We start from the raw sequence: 18067 nt of genomic DNA, 5'->3' as shown, positions 1-18067 counted from the left end.
CAGAGAATATATATCCATTTTGATTCATTGAGGGTGTACCCAACCAAACTAAAAGTAGGCCCCACACCACAACCCACACCCACACCTATACAGAAAACACACGCATCACACAGCCTATTGGGAAACATGGAGGCTGGGGGTGGATGGAGGGGAACAAATAAGAAAATATTAATATGGGCCACATAGTAAGTTCTGGATCCTGTTGAGCCACAATACTAGTGTCTGAAGAATCTTTTGTAGGAAATAATTCCTCACATTGAATTGGAAAGGTAATATTTTAGTTAAATATTTACTGAATGCTTCTTCCACCTTGGACACATTGACATAGCAATCTCCCTTTGGCCGTAGTAGTTTCCAAATATAAAAGAAATTTTTTCTTTCTTAATCATATTCTCTCTAATGTTTATATCCTTGTGTATGTGAATGTACATGTTGATATTTAGTTTAGACATTTTAAATTAGTGAATATTTAGAGGAGGAGGTGGTTACAAACATAATAAATGAAATAGAAAAAATATATATGAAGAAAAAATAATGTATCAAAGTAGATACTCTATTTTTCCTCCTTTTGTAGAAGGGCTGGTTATATGTGAGGCAGACTCTGTAGCCTTTGGCAGTGCTAGTGGTTGGAATTAGACCAAGTTAATCCTAAAATGTAAATATGCTTCTCTTTATGTCCTCAGCAAATGGGAAATAAAGCGCTGTCAGTGTTGTGGTTCTAGCGGAACACATTTAGCTTGTTCCTCATTACGATCATGGGAACAAAACTGGGAGTGTTTGGAATGTAGAGGTATTCTCTACAATTCAGGTAATATTTTGTACTTTTGAATAAAGGTATTTTTTCAAATGTATATTATTGAAAAATTTCTTTCTACATTTCTATAATGCTAACGTAGGGTTTTAAATCTGCAGAGGATTTCCAAAAAGCCAAAAAGCATACATTACCCAACACTAATAATGTGGGAATAACTGATTGTTTATTGGAAGAATCATCACCTAAATTACCCAGACAGTCACCTGGACCCCAACATAAAGATCTACTGAGGTATGTCTTTTGAATTGGAGAAAAATACAATTTTTTTTTTTTAAGTAAGCTCTATACCCAATATGGGGCTTGAACTCATGACCTCAAGACAGGAGTCACTTGCTCTACCAACTGAGCCAGCCAGGCATCCCTATAAAATTCTATTTTGAAAAAAATTACAATAGAAGGTAGCTTCATACACTTAGCATATTAGCTGATCTTAGTATTCTGGAAGAGTGTTTTTTTCTTTTTTTTTTCTTTTATGTTTATTTTTGAGTGAGAGAGTGTGAGCAGGAGAGGGGCAGAGAGGAAAGGAGGAGACAGAGGATCCAAAGTCAACTCTGTGGTAACAGAAGACAGCCGCATGCAGGGCTCAAACTCACTAATTGTGAGATCATAACCTTAGCCTCAGTCAGACACTTGACCAGCTAAGCCACCAAGCATCCCTGAATGAGGTTTTTGTTTTGTTTTTATTTTTGTTTTAATGTTTATTTATTTTGCGAGAGAGAGCAAAGAAGGGGCAGAGAGCGAGGGAGAGAGAGAATCCCAAGCAGGCTCCAGACTGTCAGTGCACAGCCTAACATGGGGCTTGAACTCACAAAACGTGAGATCATGACCTGAGCCAAAATCAAAAGTCAGAGGCTTAACCAAATAAGCTACCCAGGTGCTCCTGGAAAAGCGTTTTTTAAACTATTGGACCAACATATGATCATGAAAGTCAGTGCAACCAGCATGGCAAAAAGAAAAACAGGATAAAATAGAATATAAAATATCAGATTGCATTGCACATAGAAAGAATGTATATGAAAATTTATTGTGTATTGAGTTGTGACGTAAAATACAGATTATAGATCATTTTCAAGGTGGTTTAAAATATTAAGGATACCATGTTACTTTGTTAAAAGGAAGGAATCCTTAATATAGATACTATTTTTTTATTTTATAATCATTTGCTTAATATATTTGCTGTCAATGTCAGAGGTCTAAATGTCACCTCTTTAGAAAGTTTAAGACATACTTTACAAGTGTTATTGTATTGTATTAATGCCTAAATATTTTCCTACCTGGTCCAGTTCACCCTTCCTTTAGGCAACCTGGTGGTGTCGGGCTCTCAGGAGGTCACCATATTGATGCCGAACTTAGCGCAGACACCCATTTGGCGTAACGCATTACAGCCCAGAACTCCTGTGCTCAAGCTTTCCTCCTGGTTCAGCCTCCCTAATGGCTGGGACTACAGGCGCTCACCACCGCGCTCAGCGATGCTTAAATATTTTCATAAAAGCAAAATAAGTAACTTTAAAATCATTCATAAACATTTAAATAAGACTAGCATTACAACTTTATTATGTATCAGATATTTATTCAGCAGAGGTTAATATTTTTAAGTATATGTAACTTTGCAAAGGAGTTTATAAAAAAAAGCCAAAAGTAACTTTAGTAGCTAAACATGATGAAATACTTTTTTGTTAAAAATAGACACAAGTTTAAACTTAGAAAGTAAAGAATTTCTGTGAAAACTAGATTTATAGATAGAAATGGAATAAGAAGTACTATTCAAAAAGTAAAGAATTGCTGTTTTAAGATACCACTTGTGTTAACTGAAAATTTGTCACAAATTTTTTTAAATTACTTTTAGTACCAAAAAAGGTGTTCACCTTAGTTTTAAAAATTTTAATATGTAGGTTTCCAAAGATGTTATACCAGAAAAGTTTGAGTCCTTGTTCCTTGGTTTAACATCATATTCTAAAAGAATAGCATTGGCATTTCCATTCCAGGTAGGAGCTAGATATCAACCTGCTACACCAAGGCATACTTCTGATGGATAGTCTTTATTCCCAAAAGACTGGTTTAATGAAACTTGGGTTTATGAAAGAGGGTTGTGTGAAGAAGAAAAGCAAAGGCTGACCCACATTGGCACATTGTAATGTTTTATGATGAGAAAAATTTATACTTGATGTAGAAAGATGATCCATGGACATTGCTCCAAACAGGATTATTTTGAGTACATTAATTCTAGGTACAGATGGAAATTGAATCAATCCATACAATTGCCTGGAGGTCTTATCAAGACATGGATTGCTAGGCCTCATGCTCAGAGGTTCTGATTCTGTTTACCTGTTGTGTAGCTCAAGAATTTGCATCTCTGGGGGGCCTGGCTGGCTCAGTCAGTGGAGTATGTAACTTCTGATTTTAGGGTTGTGGGTTTGAGCTCCACATTGGGTGTTGAGATTACTTAAAAATAAAATCTTGGAAAAAATAAAGAATTTGCATTTCTAACAAGTTTCCAGATGCTGTTGCTGCTGCTGGTTTGGAACTATGAGAATTACTGGTCTAGACTAAAAAGCACGATTTAAAGGGTTGTGAATAGTGTTTGTAATATTAGCTCTACTTTTAACTAACTTTATGATTAAAAATACATTGTGTAATCTCTTAAAGCTGTGGTTTTCTCACAGAGTAAGCAAAGATAATATTCTATTTTTAAAGGATCTCGTGAACTTGAAATACACTTAAGCAACTGTTTATTATAGCCATTGGCCAAGGTGGTGAGGTTCTGAGCTTCTGACTCTTACATCTGAATCTACTGAAATGACCAAATTTGAAATAAAGATCTATCAACATTCTCATAAATCATTTGTGACATTACATTTTAATTTGGTAGGAAATTGGGGAAGAAGTCAAGACTTTAGAATCAAATCAAAAAACAGGTGATACCTATTGTGTGCTTTTGGGTGGGAGTTGGGGAAGAACTTTCTTTTAATATATTTTTCTATTTTTTTATTGGCTATGTAACTGCTTTGTCATGTGAAATACTTTAGAGTACTTAACCTTTATGTTTAAATTCGTGTTTTATAGGCAAGGCAGCAAATTTAGAAGAGATATATCAACAATAATAATGGAATTAGGATTTCAAATTAAAAAAAAAACTAAAAGATTATGGATTAATAAAGCCAATATCTGGAGTAGTGCCTTAGATGGATTCAGAAATCAAAACTTTAATCCTTCATATACAATTGAAGTAGCATATGTTAATGAAAATGATAATTTTGGAAGAGAGCATCCTGGATCAAAGCAAGAATTCCTAAGTCTCTTAATGCAGCATCTTGAGAATTCACCAATATTTGAAGGGTCCTTGTCAAAGAATTTGTCTCTAAATTCTCAAGGTAATTGTTTTATTTATTATTGTACTTACTGAAGATACCATGTGTAAAGAAAGAGATAATTGGTTACAATTAATTTTCAGTTCCTGTGGTCAAAATGTATCATTCACTTTGTTAATAAAATACTGATTGAATCACAGAAAAGAGGAGAAGGAGTGAAGAGTAAATTTTATAGTGAAATACTTTTTATTTAAGAATATGCTTAATTTCTTTATAGTAAATATCCTTTTTGGAGTGAGTTCGTAATTACATGTAACTTCTAAAAGATGTATATTCATTCCATCATTTGAATAGAGTAGCCAAATGGAAAGGATGATTATTTGAGCCCTTCTTGTACATGTATTTGGAATTTGTAGGTAGGATGTTTCTTCGTAACCTGTGATTTTTATCACATAACATTCTGGTCCATATGTAATGAATTTTTTAATGTACTTTTGTTTTCAAGGATTGCAAATATGTATATGATACTTTTGTGTCTTCTGGTAAGGAATTAAAACATGGCATCTCAGAAGATGGTTAGAAAACTTTTTTTTAATTAAAAAAAAGCATGGTTAATTCTAGCATTCTTTTTTTTAGAAGCTTTATACCTAAAAGAAGATATAAACACTTTTTTTAGGAGCTATATACACTTTTGCTGTAATGGGAAATTCGAAAGAGAAGTCTCATCTTACTCCATTTGAGTTTCCTTCTGTATATGTCATAGAACTTCTTCACTGTTGCCTGATTCATCATTAAAATAATTGAGAACTACTAAGGTTTATTTGTACTATACGCACTACAGAGAGTTTAATTCTACACTCCTTTTAAAAAACAAAAAGCCACAACAATAAAAAGCTCCAAATAATTGGTTAACTAAGACAGTTTTGGTGCAGTGAATGAGTGCATGAATTCACAAAATCTGAATTCAGTTTTGTACACATCTACTTCATTAGTTTTATATCCTTAAATTAATTATGTAGCCCTCTCTGGAACTCAGATTCTTCATCAGTAAAATGTGACTGCTCACACATTGCATATAAAGTTATTATTATAATATTGTTGTATTCATAATGTTACTTATTAATAATTTGCTCAGAACAATTTTAAGGAAAATTCACGTTATCTTTTTGATTTATCAAAGTAGCTAAAACATTCTGTTTACTTTTAAGTTTTTATTTTAATTCAAGTTAGTTAACATACAGTGTTACATTACTTTCAGGTATACAATATAGTAATTTGGCACTTCCACACATCACCCTCTGCTCATCATGACCAGTGCACTCCTTAGTCCCCATCACCTATTTAAGTCATCCCCACACCTCTGTCCCCTCTGGTAATCATCTTATACTCTATACTTAAGAGTCTGTTTCTTGATTTGTGTGTGTATGTATATCTCTCTGTTATATTTTTCCCTTTGGTGGTTTGTTTTGTTTCGTAAATTCCACATATCAGTGAAATCATATGATTTTGTCTCTCTCCAAGTTACTTCATTTAGCTAAACATTTTAAATAATTAAAAAAATATTGAAATCTGTGATTACATGGTAAGTTAGCATATGCTGTTGGGAGTAAATTTGTGCCATTGGAAGATAATTTAGCACTGTGTATCAACAACCTTAAAAATGTTTATATCCTTTGAACTACTAGCATATGTAGGAATTTATAGTAATCAAATAACCAAAGATATATAAACAAGAATATGGCAATAGATGTTGATTGTAATGTTGTGTCTCATATAACTGAAAATGTAACTTAGCCAACGTAGCCAGTAATGAGATGTTTTACATTGCAGCACATCTGTAAATTAGTCTTAATGCATTTATTAACCAACTGTAAATTTGAATAATTTTGAATAACATAGAATAAGATTACAATGTAGTAAATGAAAAAAGACATAAGTCAAGCTATTTGTCTATATAGTAACATACATAACGAGAAATATATATCAAAGTGTGCACACCAGTTATTATGGTGATAGGATTATAGGGGATTTTTGTATTAAAGATTTTCTGTATTTACATTTTTCTGTTATGGGTTATTTTTCATTCAGAAAAATATATTTAGGTGAGATCTATATTTTATACACGATTTTAGTTTCTGTGAATTAAGTTACTTTATATTTAAGTCTAAGTTTTGGGGTATTTTTAATTTTACTGTATATGTATTCATCATGTATGATAGTTATCATATAGTGATAAAAGTATTATATTTGATATCCTTTTATCTGTATTTACAGCTCTGAAAGAAAATCTTTATTATGAAGCTGGAAAAATCCTTGCCATTTCTTTGGTTCATGGTGGTCCTTCACCTGGTTTCTTTTCTAAAACCTTGTTTAACTGCCTTGTTTATGGACCAGAAAATACCCAACCAATTTTAGACGATGTTTCAGACTTTGATGTGGCACAAATTGTAATCAGGGTAAGAATTGTACTTGTTTATTAAAATAAAGACTATATTCTAGTTATATTTGAATATAATGATGGGCCTATAATAGAATAGTACTTTGTGTGGTAGTTAAGGGGTATCATCAATAGTTCTGTTCACCAGCAGAGTTCACAACCAATTAAGAGATAGATGTTAAGGTCAGACAACTAGAGATCAAAGGGCCAGACATAATGTTGATAAAAAACCAATTGGATTATATGACTTTAGTCTGTGGTTAAAATGGCTTGTGAACACTCCTCAGAATTAGATGGATTTATCTACCCTGCCAGAGACAATATAAGGCAGGCTCCTTATTGCCTGCTAGAGAGCAGATGAAAGTGCACTTTCCTACAGGCACATGGATCTGAAGAGAGCAAGAACTTTGGCTAACCAGTCAAAAAGCTTACTCTAACTCCTACAGGGAGATGAGAGTGATTGATAAGTGGAGAGAAGGACAAGGCTGAATTTCTTCTTTATGGAAACAAGTGGGGAGACTCAGTGTTCCACCTAAAACTAGTTACGATTTATTGAGCCCTGTACTACATGTTACCTATACCAACACAGTTTAACTATCACAGTGCTCTGTAAGTATCATTGCCTACATACACGTTACTGATTTGGAAACTAATGGAGACAATGAAAACCATTCAACTTTTTTCCTTTAACCTCCTTCCTGCTTACGCCTACGTATCTGTTGTCTCAATTAATAGGTAGATAGTTCAATATTTAAAAGCAAATGCTCAGAAGCTAGATTTTAACTTAAAATAACTGCTATAAGCTGTATAACCTTGGGCATATTAGTTAATCTTGTTAAGCCTCAGTTTTAAAACCACAAAGTCAGTAACATGGACATCTGTCTATTCTTCAACTTATTTTTCCTTTTGTTGTCTTTACTAAAACATGTACTTTATTATCTTTATTATTTATTATATATTTTAAAATTTTTTCTTCATGTTTTTAATTTATTTATTATAAACTCATTGTCTCAGCTTCCTCTTTCCTACTCATTTCTTAACTTATAGTCAGGCTCTGTTCACGCCACCATTATCCCAAGTTAGCTAGTTTTGTAGCTGATCTCCAGGGATGTAAATCACCATATGCAAAGGCTTTTCTTTCTTCATACCCTCTTTTTGTAATCAGTACTGTCTTTGAATTCATCTCTACAGTTTTCTTTAATGTTTACTTCTGCCTACTCCTGAAATTTGGGGCATTTTTTAGTTTTGTCTTAATAGTCCTCTCTGTGCTATTTGGAAACCTCCTTGCCCATAACCTTTCTAAATTATTCCCAGACCTGTGTTGTTGAGCCCCTATACTTTTATATACAGATAGAATCTGAGTCTTAACTGGCATACTGAGCCCAGTATGTTTAAGACAGAACTATTTTTATTCCCCAAAATTTGTTTTTTCGCCAGATTTTTTTTTCAAGAGATTTCTTATTTCCATGCCTTTCTGGAGAATGGGTTCATTCTTCCATATTCTGTTTATCAGTGTGTGTCAAGTCATCTGTCTCTAAAAGTGGCTTATATTCAGCCTTTCCTTCTTATTTCTAATGCACTTACTGTACCAAACTTAAATTATGTCTAGGCTTAAACACTTAGGATATTATTCTAATATTCTTATTTAGGATGATTCTTTCAAAAGTATAGTTTTGACTACATTGCTCTTTACCTCAGGAATTTTCAGTGACTTCTCATTGCCAATTGAACAAAGTTCAGACTCTTCATTAGGGCATTTAAGACTTCCAGCCCTCCTCATGGCTTTATCTATACTCCTGTTTCTGTGCACCTAACCATGTTTGTTCATTCATTTAGTCAACAATTAACTATGTACCCTATACTGGTTCATCACTGAAGATAGAGTATTGAACCAAAGTCCCTGCTTCCGTGAAATTTATATTTTAAGGGAAGACAGAAGATAAACACATAATTATATATTATACTGTCATGTAGTAAAATGTATTATGAAAATAAGTAAAACGGGGCTTCTGGGTGGCTCATTCAGCTAAGCATCTGACTTTGGCTCAGGTTATGATCTCATGGTTCGTGAGTTCAGGCCCCACATTGGGCTCTGTGCTAACAGCTGAGAGCCTGGAATCTGCTTCAGATTCTATGTCTCCTCCTCTCTCTGCCCTCCCCCACTCATATTCTGTCTCTCTTTCTTTCTCAAAAATAAATAAACATTAAAAAAATAAGTAAAACAGAATAAGAGAGGAGATAGTGTTTGGGGTGTAATAATTTGGATCTTAGGCTTAGCTTCTCTAACAGAGACCCCCAACAGATATTCATATCTCTAAAACTTGTTATCTAGATTTTAGCGTAGAATTTGGCAAAGTATGGCCTTCTGCCTCTTTTGTTATAAATAAAAGTTTTACTGGAACACAACCATACCCATTTCCTGTTGTGTGTCTGTGACTGCTTTCAAACTATAGTGGCAGAGTTGAGTAGTTGCAACAGACACCCCATGGTTCACAAAGTATAAAATGGTCTCTGGCTTTTCAAATGGTTTCTATTTTAGTGGTATAGTTATGACATACCAAAGTCGTCTAGGGAATTGGATTTCCTCCTCTCATTGTGTAATCACTTAATATATTGTTTTCGTCTACATGAAAGTTGCTCTTAAAAGAAGAAATAGAAATAGAGTTCAGAGAAGTTTGACACTCACATTCCATTGCACAGCTCTTAATCACATATAGCCACATTGAGCTGCAAGGAAGGTTTGGCTGTATGCCTAACTAAAACTCAGGGAGTTGGGTTTGGGGGCATAAGGTAATATTTACCCAACTGTTAGTCTCTGAGTGTGAAAGTAGTATTTTGATGAGGGCAGTCAGGAAAAACTTCTGGGATTTCAGCAGAGATCTGAAATGAATGAAGGAAATCATGTAAATCTCTGGGAAAGGTTTTTTGGAAAGAAGAAATAAAAAGGAAATTTTCTATTCAAATAGACTACTGACTGCTTCCTATTGTGTTTTTAAAAGTTTGTTTATAGCGAGGGAGGGGCAGAGAGAGAGAGAGAGAGAGAGAGAATACCAAGCAGGTCCTGTACAATCAGTGCAGAGCCTGATGTGGGGCTCCATCTCATACCATGAGATCATGACCTGAGCCAAAATCAAGAGGCAGACAATTAACCAACTGAGCCACCTAGGCACCCTGACTGCTTCCTATATTTAATCTTTCTTTCCCTGTGTAACTTTGTTAAAGAGCTAGCCTATACAAAAGTGTCTGGCACATAAATGGTCAAGAACTTCTTTGTTTATATTGTTCCCTGAACTACTCTTTTGATTCTTTCCCTCTTTTTAAAAGTCTTAGTTGATACTCTCTCTCTCTCATGAAATCTCAGGTTATCTCATTTGCCTCTCTCATGTTATGTAACTGTTCTGTATCAATTATTGCCTCCTATGTAAATAAATTCCTATATTAAAGTGGCATAAAGAAACTCTGTTTCTTGAAGGCAGAAATATACACTTTATTAAACTAGATTGTTACACATTTATTCTGGAAAAATAATTCTTGATAGACTTTCACTGTGGTGGTCTCTAAAGTATAAAGTACTAAGTGTCATTTGAAAAATGTAAATATCATTCACAAGTAAATGAATATACTGGGTATATTTTCTTCATTATGTTCTTCATTATAGGTAAATACTGCAACAACAGTGGCTGACTTAAACTCAATAGTAAATGAATGCTATAACTACCTAGAGCTTATTGGGTGTCTAAGACTTATAACATCAATAAGTGACAAATATATGTTAGCAAAAGATATACTAGTTTACCATGTAATTAAGAGAGTCCAAGCACCCTTTGAAAGGTAAGTTATTTTATATGTAATTCTCTCAAATTACATGTGTAAAGTGATTGTCTTATAATGTGAGATTTGATAAAAATTTAAGCTATTTTAACTAGTGCTTTAAAACTAATGTTTTAAGAATAGTTAACTGTTCTGTTTTATATGGAATTGTGTAAATGTCTGATGCCTAGGTAGGAAAAGTCATCATTATCTCAACTTATAATTACTTTTCTAAATAGAGAATATTTTAAGTTTCTTACCATATAAGCCAACTATTCCATTTCTGCTCATTCATTTAATAAGTATTTATTGAGTACCTATTGTCTGCTGGGTAATAAGTACTAACCATTCTTTGATTAACAAGGTAGGTGTGAGTTTTGCTCTTCATTAGCTTAGAACACTGGTCTTCAAACTTTTTGTTCTAGTCACCCTTAAAAGAAGTTTGAAAACTTACAGTTGAACTCTCACATTTTTTCTAGTGTCATAAAATACATATGAAAGTAAGCAGCCTCTGGTACATCATGTAATCGCCACACAGATCTAATAATTATCAGTCACCCTGTGGCCAGTTTTGTTCACCTACCTTTGTCAACCATAGATTTAAATATATTTGATGTGTTCAAAACCATTATACCTACTAGCCTTACTAAAGTTCTAATTGTTTCCATGTTTGGCCATTGTAAATCTTCTTTTGTTCCTTTTGAGTTTTTTTTTTTTTNTTTTAAAACTTCTTTTGTTTCTTTTGAGTTTTTTTTTTTTTTTTTTTTAATGTTTCTTTATTTTTGAGGGAGAGAGAGAGACTGTATGAGCGTGAGCCAGACAGGGGCAAGAAGAGAGAGGGACTTGGAGTGGGCTTGGAGCTGATAGCAGTGACCCAGTGTGGGGCTTAAACTCACAAAACCATGAGATCATGACCTGAGTTGAAAGATGGACACTCAGCTGACTGAACTATCCAGTCACCTCTCTTGAGTTCTTCTGATGTTGACCTTACTGTTCTTTGAAAGCTTTCTTGCTGTGTGGTATAATGAGGTGTTTCAGGCTCATTTTTCGCATTTTGGACTAAGGAATCTTTGTTTCTTTGAATGGGGAATGGTATTTGAAAACTATAATCTGGATGCTCATTTTTGCCAGAATTAGTCATTGTTTTTAAGCCTTTTCATTAGAACCAAACTAGGAAATATAGGGCTGTTTTGATTTGGTTTCAGTTCATTTTTTAAGGTAAAAAAACATCTTGAGTTTTACTGATACTTCAAATTCACTACTGCAAGATTTTTAACTTTTTCTTTGCTCCATGTTGAGAATCTTAGTTATCAACATAGAATTAAAGTATGAAATAATAACTCACTTGATTTATTCCACATTTTATAAATAATAGTCTCAAATAACATTACCAACATCAGGGGTGCTTGGGTGGCTCAGTCGGTTGAGTATCTGACTTTGGCTCAGATCATGATCTCTCAGTTTAGGAGTTCGAACCACGCATTGGGCTCTGTGGTGACAGCTTCGAGCCTGGCACCTGCTTCTGATTTTGTGTCTCCCTTCCTCCCTCACTCTCTCTCTCTGCCCCTCCACCACTCATGCTCTTTCTCTCTCTCAAAAATAAACACATTAAAAAAAAAACCTGAATAACATTATCACCAATAATATGATTATTGAAAATAGGTTAACATTATTTTTCTAGGTCTGTGTAGTCAAATTACTGTTTTTTAAAAACATTTGGAATATTTATTCTGTTTTTCTGTTTCTATACTACTAACTGAATATACACTTTATTTTCATTTTTTATTTTTAATGATAGTTATTTTTAATGTTTATTTCTTTTGAGAAAGAGAGGGTGGGAATGGGCACAAGTTGGGGAGAGGCAGAGAGAGAAGGGGGGGAGCATCCCATGTAGGCACCATGCTCAGTGCAGAGCCCAACATGAAGCTGATCTCACCACTGTGAGATCATGACCTGAAATTAAGAGTCAGATGCTTAATGGATTGAGCCACCCAGGTACCTCTATTTTTTGTGATTTTTAAAAATTTTGTTTTATTTTAAAATAATGTTAAATATTTGCATGGTTCCAAAGTCTAATGTATAATGAAAGTATATTGACAGAGCTCAGGGGCAGCTGGGTGTCTCACTTGGTTAAGTGTCTGACTTTTGATTTCAGCTCAGGTCATGATCTCACAGTTCATGAGTTCAGGCCCCTCATCAGGCTATGTGCTGACAGCACAGACCATGCTTGGGATTCTCTCTCTCTCTCTGCCCCTCCCCTGGGCGCTCTTTCTCTCTCAAAATAAATAGTTTAAAAAAAAAAGAACTCAGCTCTATGATACCAATTGTATTCAGAGAGGTATAGCTTTCTTCTTTATCACATCCACTTTTCATCCAGTTATGACGTAATCATTTTAGTGACTTTCATTGTTTATCCTTCTATTATTTGTGGGGGTTTTTTTAATGGTAGCAGATAAATATTTGTGTGAATGTGCACTAATTTCTTTTATTAGATAAATAGTAACATACCATCCACTCTTTTTTCTAGTCATGTTTTTAAATTGGCACTATATTCTGGAGATCACTCCACAGTAGAAAATACTTATAGTTTGAGAATCTATATCACATGCCCTTTTACTCTCTGTCTCTTATAAAGACACTTGTCATTGGATTCAGAGCCAGTGCAAGTAGTCTAGATAGGATGATCTCAAGATCTTTAATTATATTTACTTAGACCTTTTTTCCAAATAAGATCACATTCATAGATTCCAGAGAATAGGGTGTAGACTTAATGGGGTGGGGAGGACTCCATTTAGTTTATATCAAGATGATTGACAGCACTGGGGTTTATTTCTGGCACATCTCTAGAGCTAGAGCATGAAAATGAACTTGGGAATTTGCACACCTGGTACAACAATTCCTCTGCAAATGGGTTTGTAATAGGGTGGTAGAGGGGTATACAGAGAAATGAGCAGATAAAGGGGATTTCAGAAAAGGAAATTCATAGGATTTGGTTAATAAGGAATGGAAGAGGGAGTTCTTAAGGATGACTGTTTTAGATTTAGCTATACTAATTTGATGGATAATAGAAGTATAAACTATCAATTATGGTTCAGATTCTGGTAGTAAGCTAATTAACTTTCTTTTGGACTTAATAAGTTTGGATGCTTGGAATATATGGTAACTATTAGCCTGTTGGATATATTTCTAGGCTGGAGGTAATAGATTTTATAGTGATAAGTGAGTGTATACCTGCTAAATACTGCTGTGGGAGAGGGTCAGAGAGAAGAGAAATTGGCCATGATGCAGATCAGTGAGGGAGAAACAGCAACAATTAGGGCAAAATAATAAGGAAGACAAAGCTTTGTAAGAGACTGAAAAGATCTGGCCAGAGAAATAAGGGAAACCAGAAGACTGATGCCTTGGAAGGAGATTATTCATGAACTTAGGACAGTTTTTCCTCAGATACAGACAGGAATGGAATAAAAGTGAATAGGAAATTAGCAAATGAAGATAGTGAATGTCGATAAATCTGTTGAGTGGGTGGTCTCCTACTTGACCACCTACTTCGAAAGGAAAACAGGTGGGGTTGAAAGAATTTTTTTCTATTTAAAGATGAAAGATAAGCACATTTCTGTGCTCTTGAGGACAAGCCAATAGAAAAGGAGATGAATCTGTAGCAGGTACTTAAGGAGGTGGATAGGGGATCTAGAGTCAAAGATAGGGCTTACTCAGTCTGATAGACAAATATATATCCATTCTTCCTTACTAATAAGAATGTGCATTTTGGGGTGCCTGGGTGGCTCAGTCGGTTGGGCATCCGACTTTAGCTCAGGTCATGATTTCACAGTTCGTGGGTTCGAGCCCCGTGTTGGACTCTGTGCTGACGGCTAGCTCAGAGCCTGGAGCCTGCTTCAGATTCTGTGTCTCCCTCTCTCTCTGACCCTTCCCAGCTCACGCTGCCTCTCTCCCTCTCAGAAATAAATAAACCATTAAAAAAAAATTTTTTTTAAATGTGCATTTTAAAAAGTTTACTTGTATTTTGTTATTTATCCTTTCATATTTAGATAATTGCCTGTTAGATTGTTCCTTCAGAAAAATGATTTGTATTTTTTGTATATTAGAGAAATTGGTTTTCTTTCATGTGTATAACAAACATATTCCCACTTTGTTTTGTCTTTGTTAAGTTTCTTTTTAGCAGTACATATTTTTAATTTTTTATGTGGCTAAGATTTGTTACTACTCTTTTTCTTTGCAATCTCCAGACAACTTTATTCTTGTACGAACTAACTTTGCAGTGTAAAATACTTCACATGTCTACTTTTTTCCTTTTAAAATATTGTTAGCTTAATTTCAACACTAGTCTATAAGCTTAAATAATGTGAGCAGATAAAATATTCAATTTATATTAATATACCTGCTTGTTACTGATTGAGAAGTATCATATCATGTATATCTATATGATTGAATCATATGTAAGTATATGTGGTAGTAAATTACCTAGGAATGTTAATTTGTAATTGTAATATCATACACATGTACAAAGTTGGCTTATTGTTTATTTCTCTTAAGTTTTAAGCAGGGTCTGAAAACTCTTGGTGTTTTGGAGAAAATTCAGACTTACCCAGAAGCATTTTGTAGCATCTTCTGTCATAAACCTGAGACTCTTTCTGCAAAAATCCTTAGTGATCTTTTTACAGTACGCACATTATCTGATGTACAGGCTTTGGGATTTTGGAACAGTTACTTACAGGCTGTTGAGGGTATGTGGATGTTTTATTTTTTTAACTGCTTTAGAACATTTGTTTTTAGTATATTAGTTTATTTCTTTGAGTTTTGCTTTTTGGTGATAAGACTTTTCATCTGCTAACTCCACATTTACAAAATTTATTTCAAGACGGGTTTATATGACTGAGTTAGAAATGATAAGGAAAGATTACAGAGTAAAGTAATTTTGCAGTTTATTTTCCTCTAGATAATTTGAGGTGAAAGGCACTCTTCTCTGTAATTTAAGAAACGAAACAGATAAACATAGGGAAAGGGAAAAAATAAGAAAGAGGGAGGCAAACCATAAGAGATTGAACTATAGAAAACAGACTGATGGTTGCTGGAGGGGAGGTGGGCAATGAGATGGTCTACATGGATGATGGGTGTTAAGGAGGGCACTTGTGGTGAGCATTGGGTGTTGTATGTAAGCGATGAATCACTAAATTCTACTACTGAAACTGATATTACACCATATGTAAATTAACTAATTTAAATAAAAACTTGAAAAATAAATAGGTGATTGCCACAGCATAGAGTAACGTTTAAACTAATAATCTATTTCATCTTTTTCAATGTTAAGTGAAATTGAATTATATTTCATCCACTGCTTAGGGCTATGAAAATGATAATTATCATTGAACACTAGCTATGTAAAATCATTCCATTTAAATTGAGTGGGAAGGATTTAAACTTTAGTTGAAATTCTTTTTAGGTAGGTGGTTGTTCAGTTGTTTTACACCATTTATTTTTTCTCTCTGCATTTAATGAACTATGTTATTAAATAAGGATGATCTAGAAATGGTTTAAAATTATTTTTATTATCATGCCCACTGAACCGCTTGTATTATATGATAATTTTATATTAGAGAAGGCATTCAAATATGTGATGAGTAGTTCAACTAAATGATTTTCTGAGTTCTCCTTTTAGGTACAAATAAACATTTATTGGATATACAGTTTTCCTCTTACTACACTTGACGTGATGATTTAGTTTGTCTAAGATGTTAGAGTCTCTGCCTTTAAATATTTCCTGTCTAGTTGGGAAAGAGTCTATGATCATAGCAATATATATAATATGGATTTTTCTTTTTTGGTAAACTTTTCAGATGGTAAATCTGCAATAACAATGGAAGACATTCTTATTTTTGCAACTGGTTGCAGTTCCATTCCACCTGCTGGATTTAAACCCACTCCTTCAATTGAGTGTCTTCATATGGATTTTCCTGTTGGAAACAAGTGTAATAACTGTTTAGCTCTTCCAATCACCAATACATACCAAGAATTTCAACAAAATATGGACTTTGCCATAAGAAACACTCTAAGACTAGAAAAGGAAGAAAGTTCTCACTACATTGGACATTAAATGTTTTGAAAAAAGATATGCTTCTTCAAAAGCTGCTATTGATAACGTTTTATTTCAGAAATCACCATCATCATTTTTGAACAAACTTGTCAGCTTCTTGGCCCAATAAAATTTATGATAATGAACGTAAAGGAATGTTTTGGCCATTTAAGCTAAAAACTTTTTTTGTTAAAGTATACTAGTCAAAGTTGATGATATTCTTCTATTTTCTTAAAATACATGCTTCATAAACTTTAATATAAATAGTTTAAAACAGCTGTACAGACTTTTTTCAAGTATAAAAGCATGGTATATATATGTGTGTGTGTATATATATATATGGGGAAAAAAGTTGTATTCACTATTTCTGCAAATTAGTATTAGCTATAGAATGCCACAATGGTTTTTCTAGTTTTACGTAATTTTAAAATTATTCCTTATTTTATTTTAAAGCATTAAATAGAAAAGCTAATTGATAAATCCTGTTATATAAATCAAAGGCATATATTCTGGGGAATGTGTTATAAGTATTTTTTCCTAGGATGGCACTAAATTGGTTAAAAATGCTTTTAGATTACTGGTTTATATTAAAACAGACCCTCACTGCAATTAGATTATGCCTAATGGGAAGTATTATATGAAAAGCAGAATTGCACAAATATTCTAGAATCTATGGACATTCCATATAGTCTTAAGAACACTTCTCAGGCAGATAAAATACAGTTGAAAATACCTAAGAAAGTGTCTTCTTTAAAGCCTTGGCTTTAATCATAAGATTTTTTTTTCTGTATCCCCTGTGTGGTATTAAACCATATTAAGTCTGATCCAGAATCATTTTGGGTGCCTCAGTTATCTCTGTGGATTGCCATGTGGTAGGTTTGACTATTTGACAGTTATTTATTATCAAGATGGTTGTATGATAGGTAAGCTGGTACCATTGTGCTAAACATTTATCTCCTTTGCTCTTGAAAGATACTGCCATTATAAAAGCAATGTAGAAACACATAAGAAAGAAATGCAAATAGAATGAAAAACCCACTCTAATCTCACCATGCAGAATTAACTACAGTGTTTCATTGTCTCTTACTGTAAACTCTTTATTTACCTTTCCTTACCTTTTAAACTTTGTTAATGTTACTGAAAGTCAAAGACTTTTGTTACTAAAAGTAAAAAAATCATATACATAGTCCCACTAAAGATATATAGTCCCATAGTCATGTCCCCATATTTCTGTTCTTGCAAAAGAAGAAAGCAGAAAAGTTTTATGTCCCTAATCTATTATCAAATATTAAATTGGTTTTCCACCAAAGTAAATTGGATGAGAGGTAAATCTTCATGAGAAGTTGGTTTTCTTTTTAAATTTTTTTTTACATTTATTTATTTTTGAGAGACAGAGACAGAGCACAAGTGGGCGAGGGGCAGAGAGAAGGAGACACAGAATCGAAAGTAGGCTCCAGGCTCTGAGCTGTCAGCACAGAGCCTGATGCAGGGCTCGAACTCACAAACCGTGAGATCATGACCTGAGCCTAACTTGGATGCTTAACCGACTGAGCCACCCAGGAGTCCCTGAGAAGTTGGTTTTAATCACACTTTTTAATACACAAAGAAGA

At 33.8% G+C, this 18067-nt stretch overlaps 1 protein-coding gene across 4 annotated transcripts in view; it reads left to right on the top strand.

Moving 5' to 3' along the window:
* The window catches only part of G2E3 (G2/M-phase specific E3 ubiquitin protein ligase), a 60818-nt gene extending 43537 nt beyond the window's left edge, over positions 1 to 17281 (top strand). For all 4 annotated transcript variants that reach the window (XM_077772737.1, XM_077772739.1, XM_077772738.1 and 1 more), the window contains 7 exons: positions 684 to 808; positions 913 to 1045; positions 3878 to 4185; positions 6397 to 6578; positions 10218 to 10390; positions 14921 to 15111; positions 16222 to 17281. In XM_077772737.1, the coding sequence (XP_077628863.1) occupies positions 684 to 808; positions 913 to 1045; positions 3878 to 4185; positions 6397 to 6578; positions 10218 to 10390; positions 14921 to 15111; positions 16222 to 16478 (1369 nt within the window). In that variant the 3' untranslated portion in view covers positions 16479 to 17281. The remainder of the gene's footprint in view (positions 1 to 683; positions 809 to 912; positions 1046 to 3877; positions 4186 to 6396; positions 6579 to 10217; positions 10391 to 14920; positions 15112 to 16221) is intronic.
* Positions 17282 to 18067: the final 786 nt, after the last annotated feature.

The sequence above is a fragment of the Crocuta crocuta genome, unplaced genomic scaffold, assembly GCF_008692635.1.
Source record: "Crocuta crocuta isolate KB4526 unplaced genomic scaffold, BGI_CrCroc_1.0 scaffold116, whole genome shotgun sequence".
Classification (NCBI taxonomy): Eukaryota; Metazoa; Chordata; class Mammalia; order Carnivora; family Hyaenidae; genus Crocuta; species Crocuta crocuta.
The sequence above is the reverse complement of the archived record's forward strand: the minus strand, read 5'-3'. Positions and strand labels throughout refer to the sequence as shown.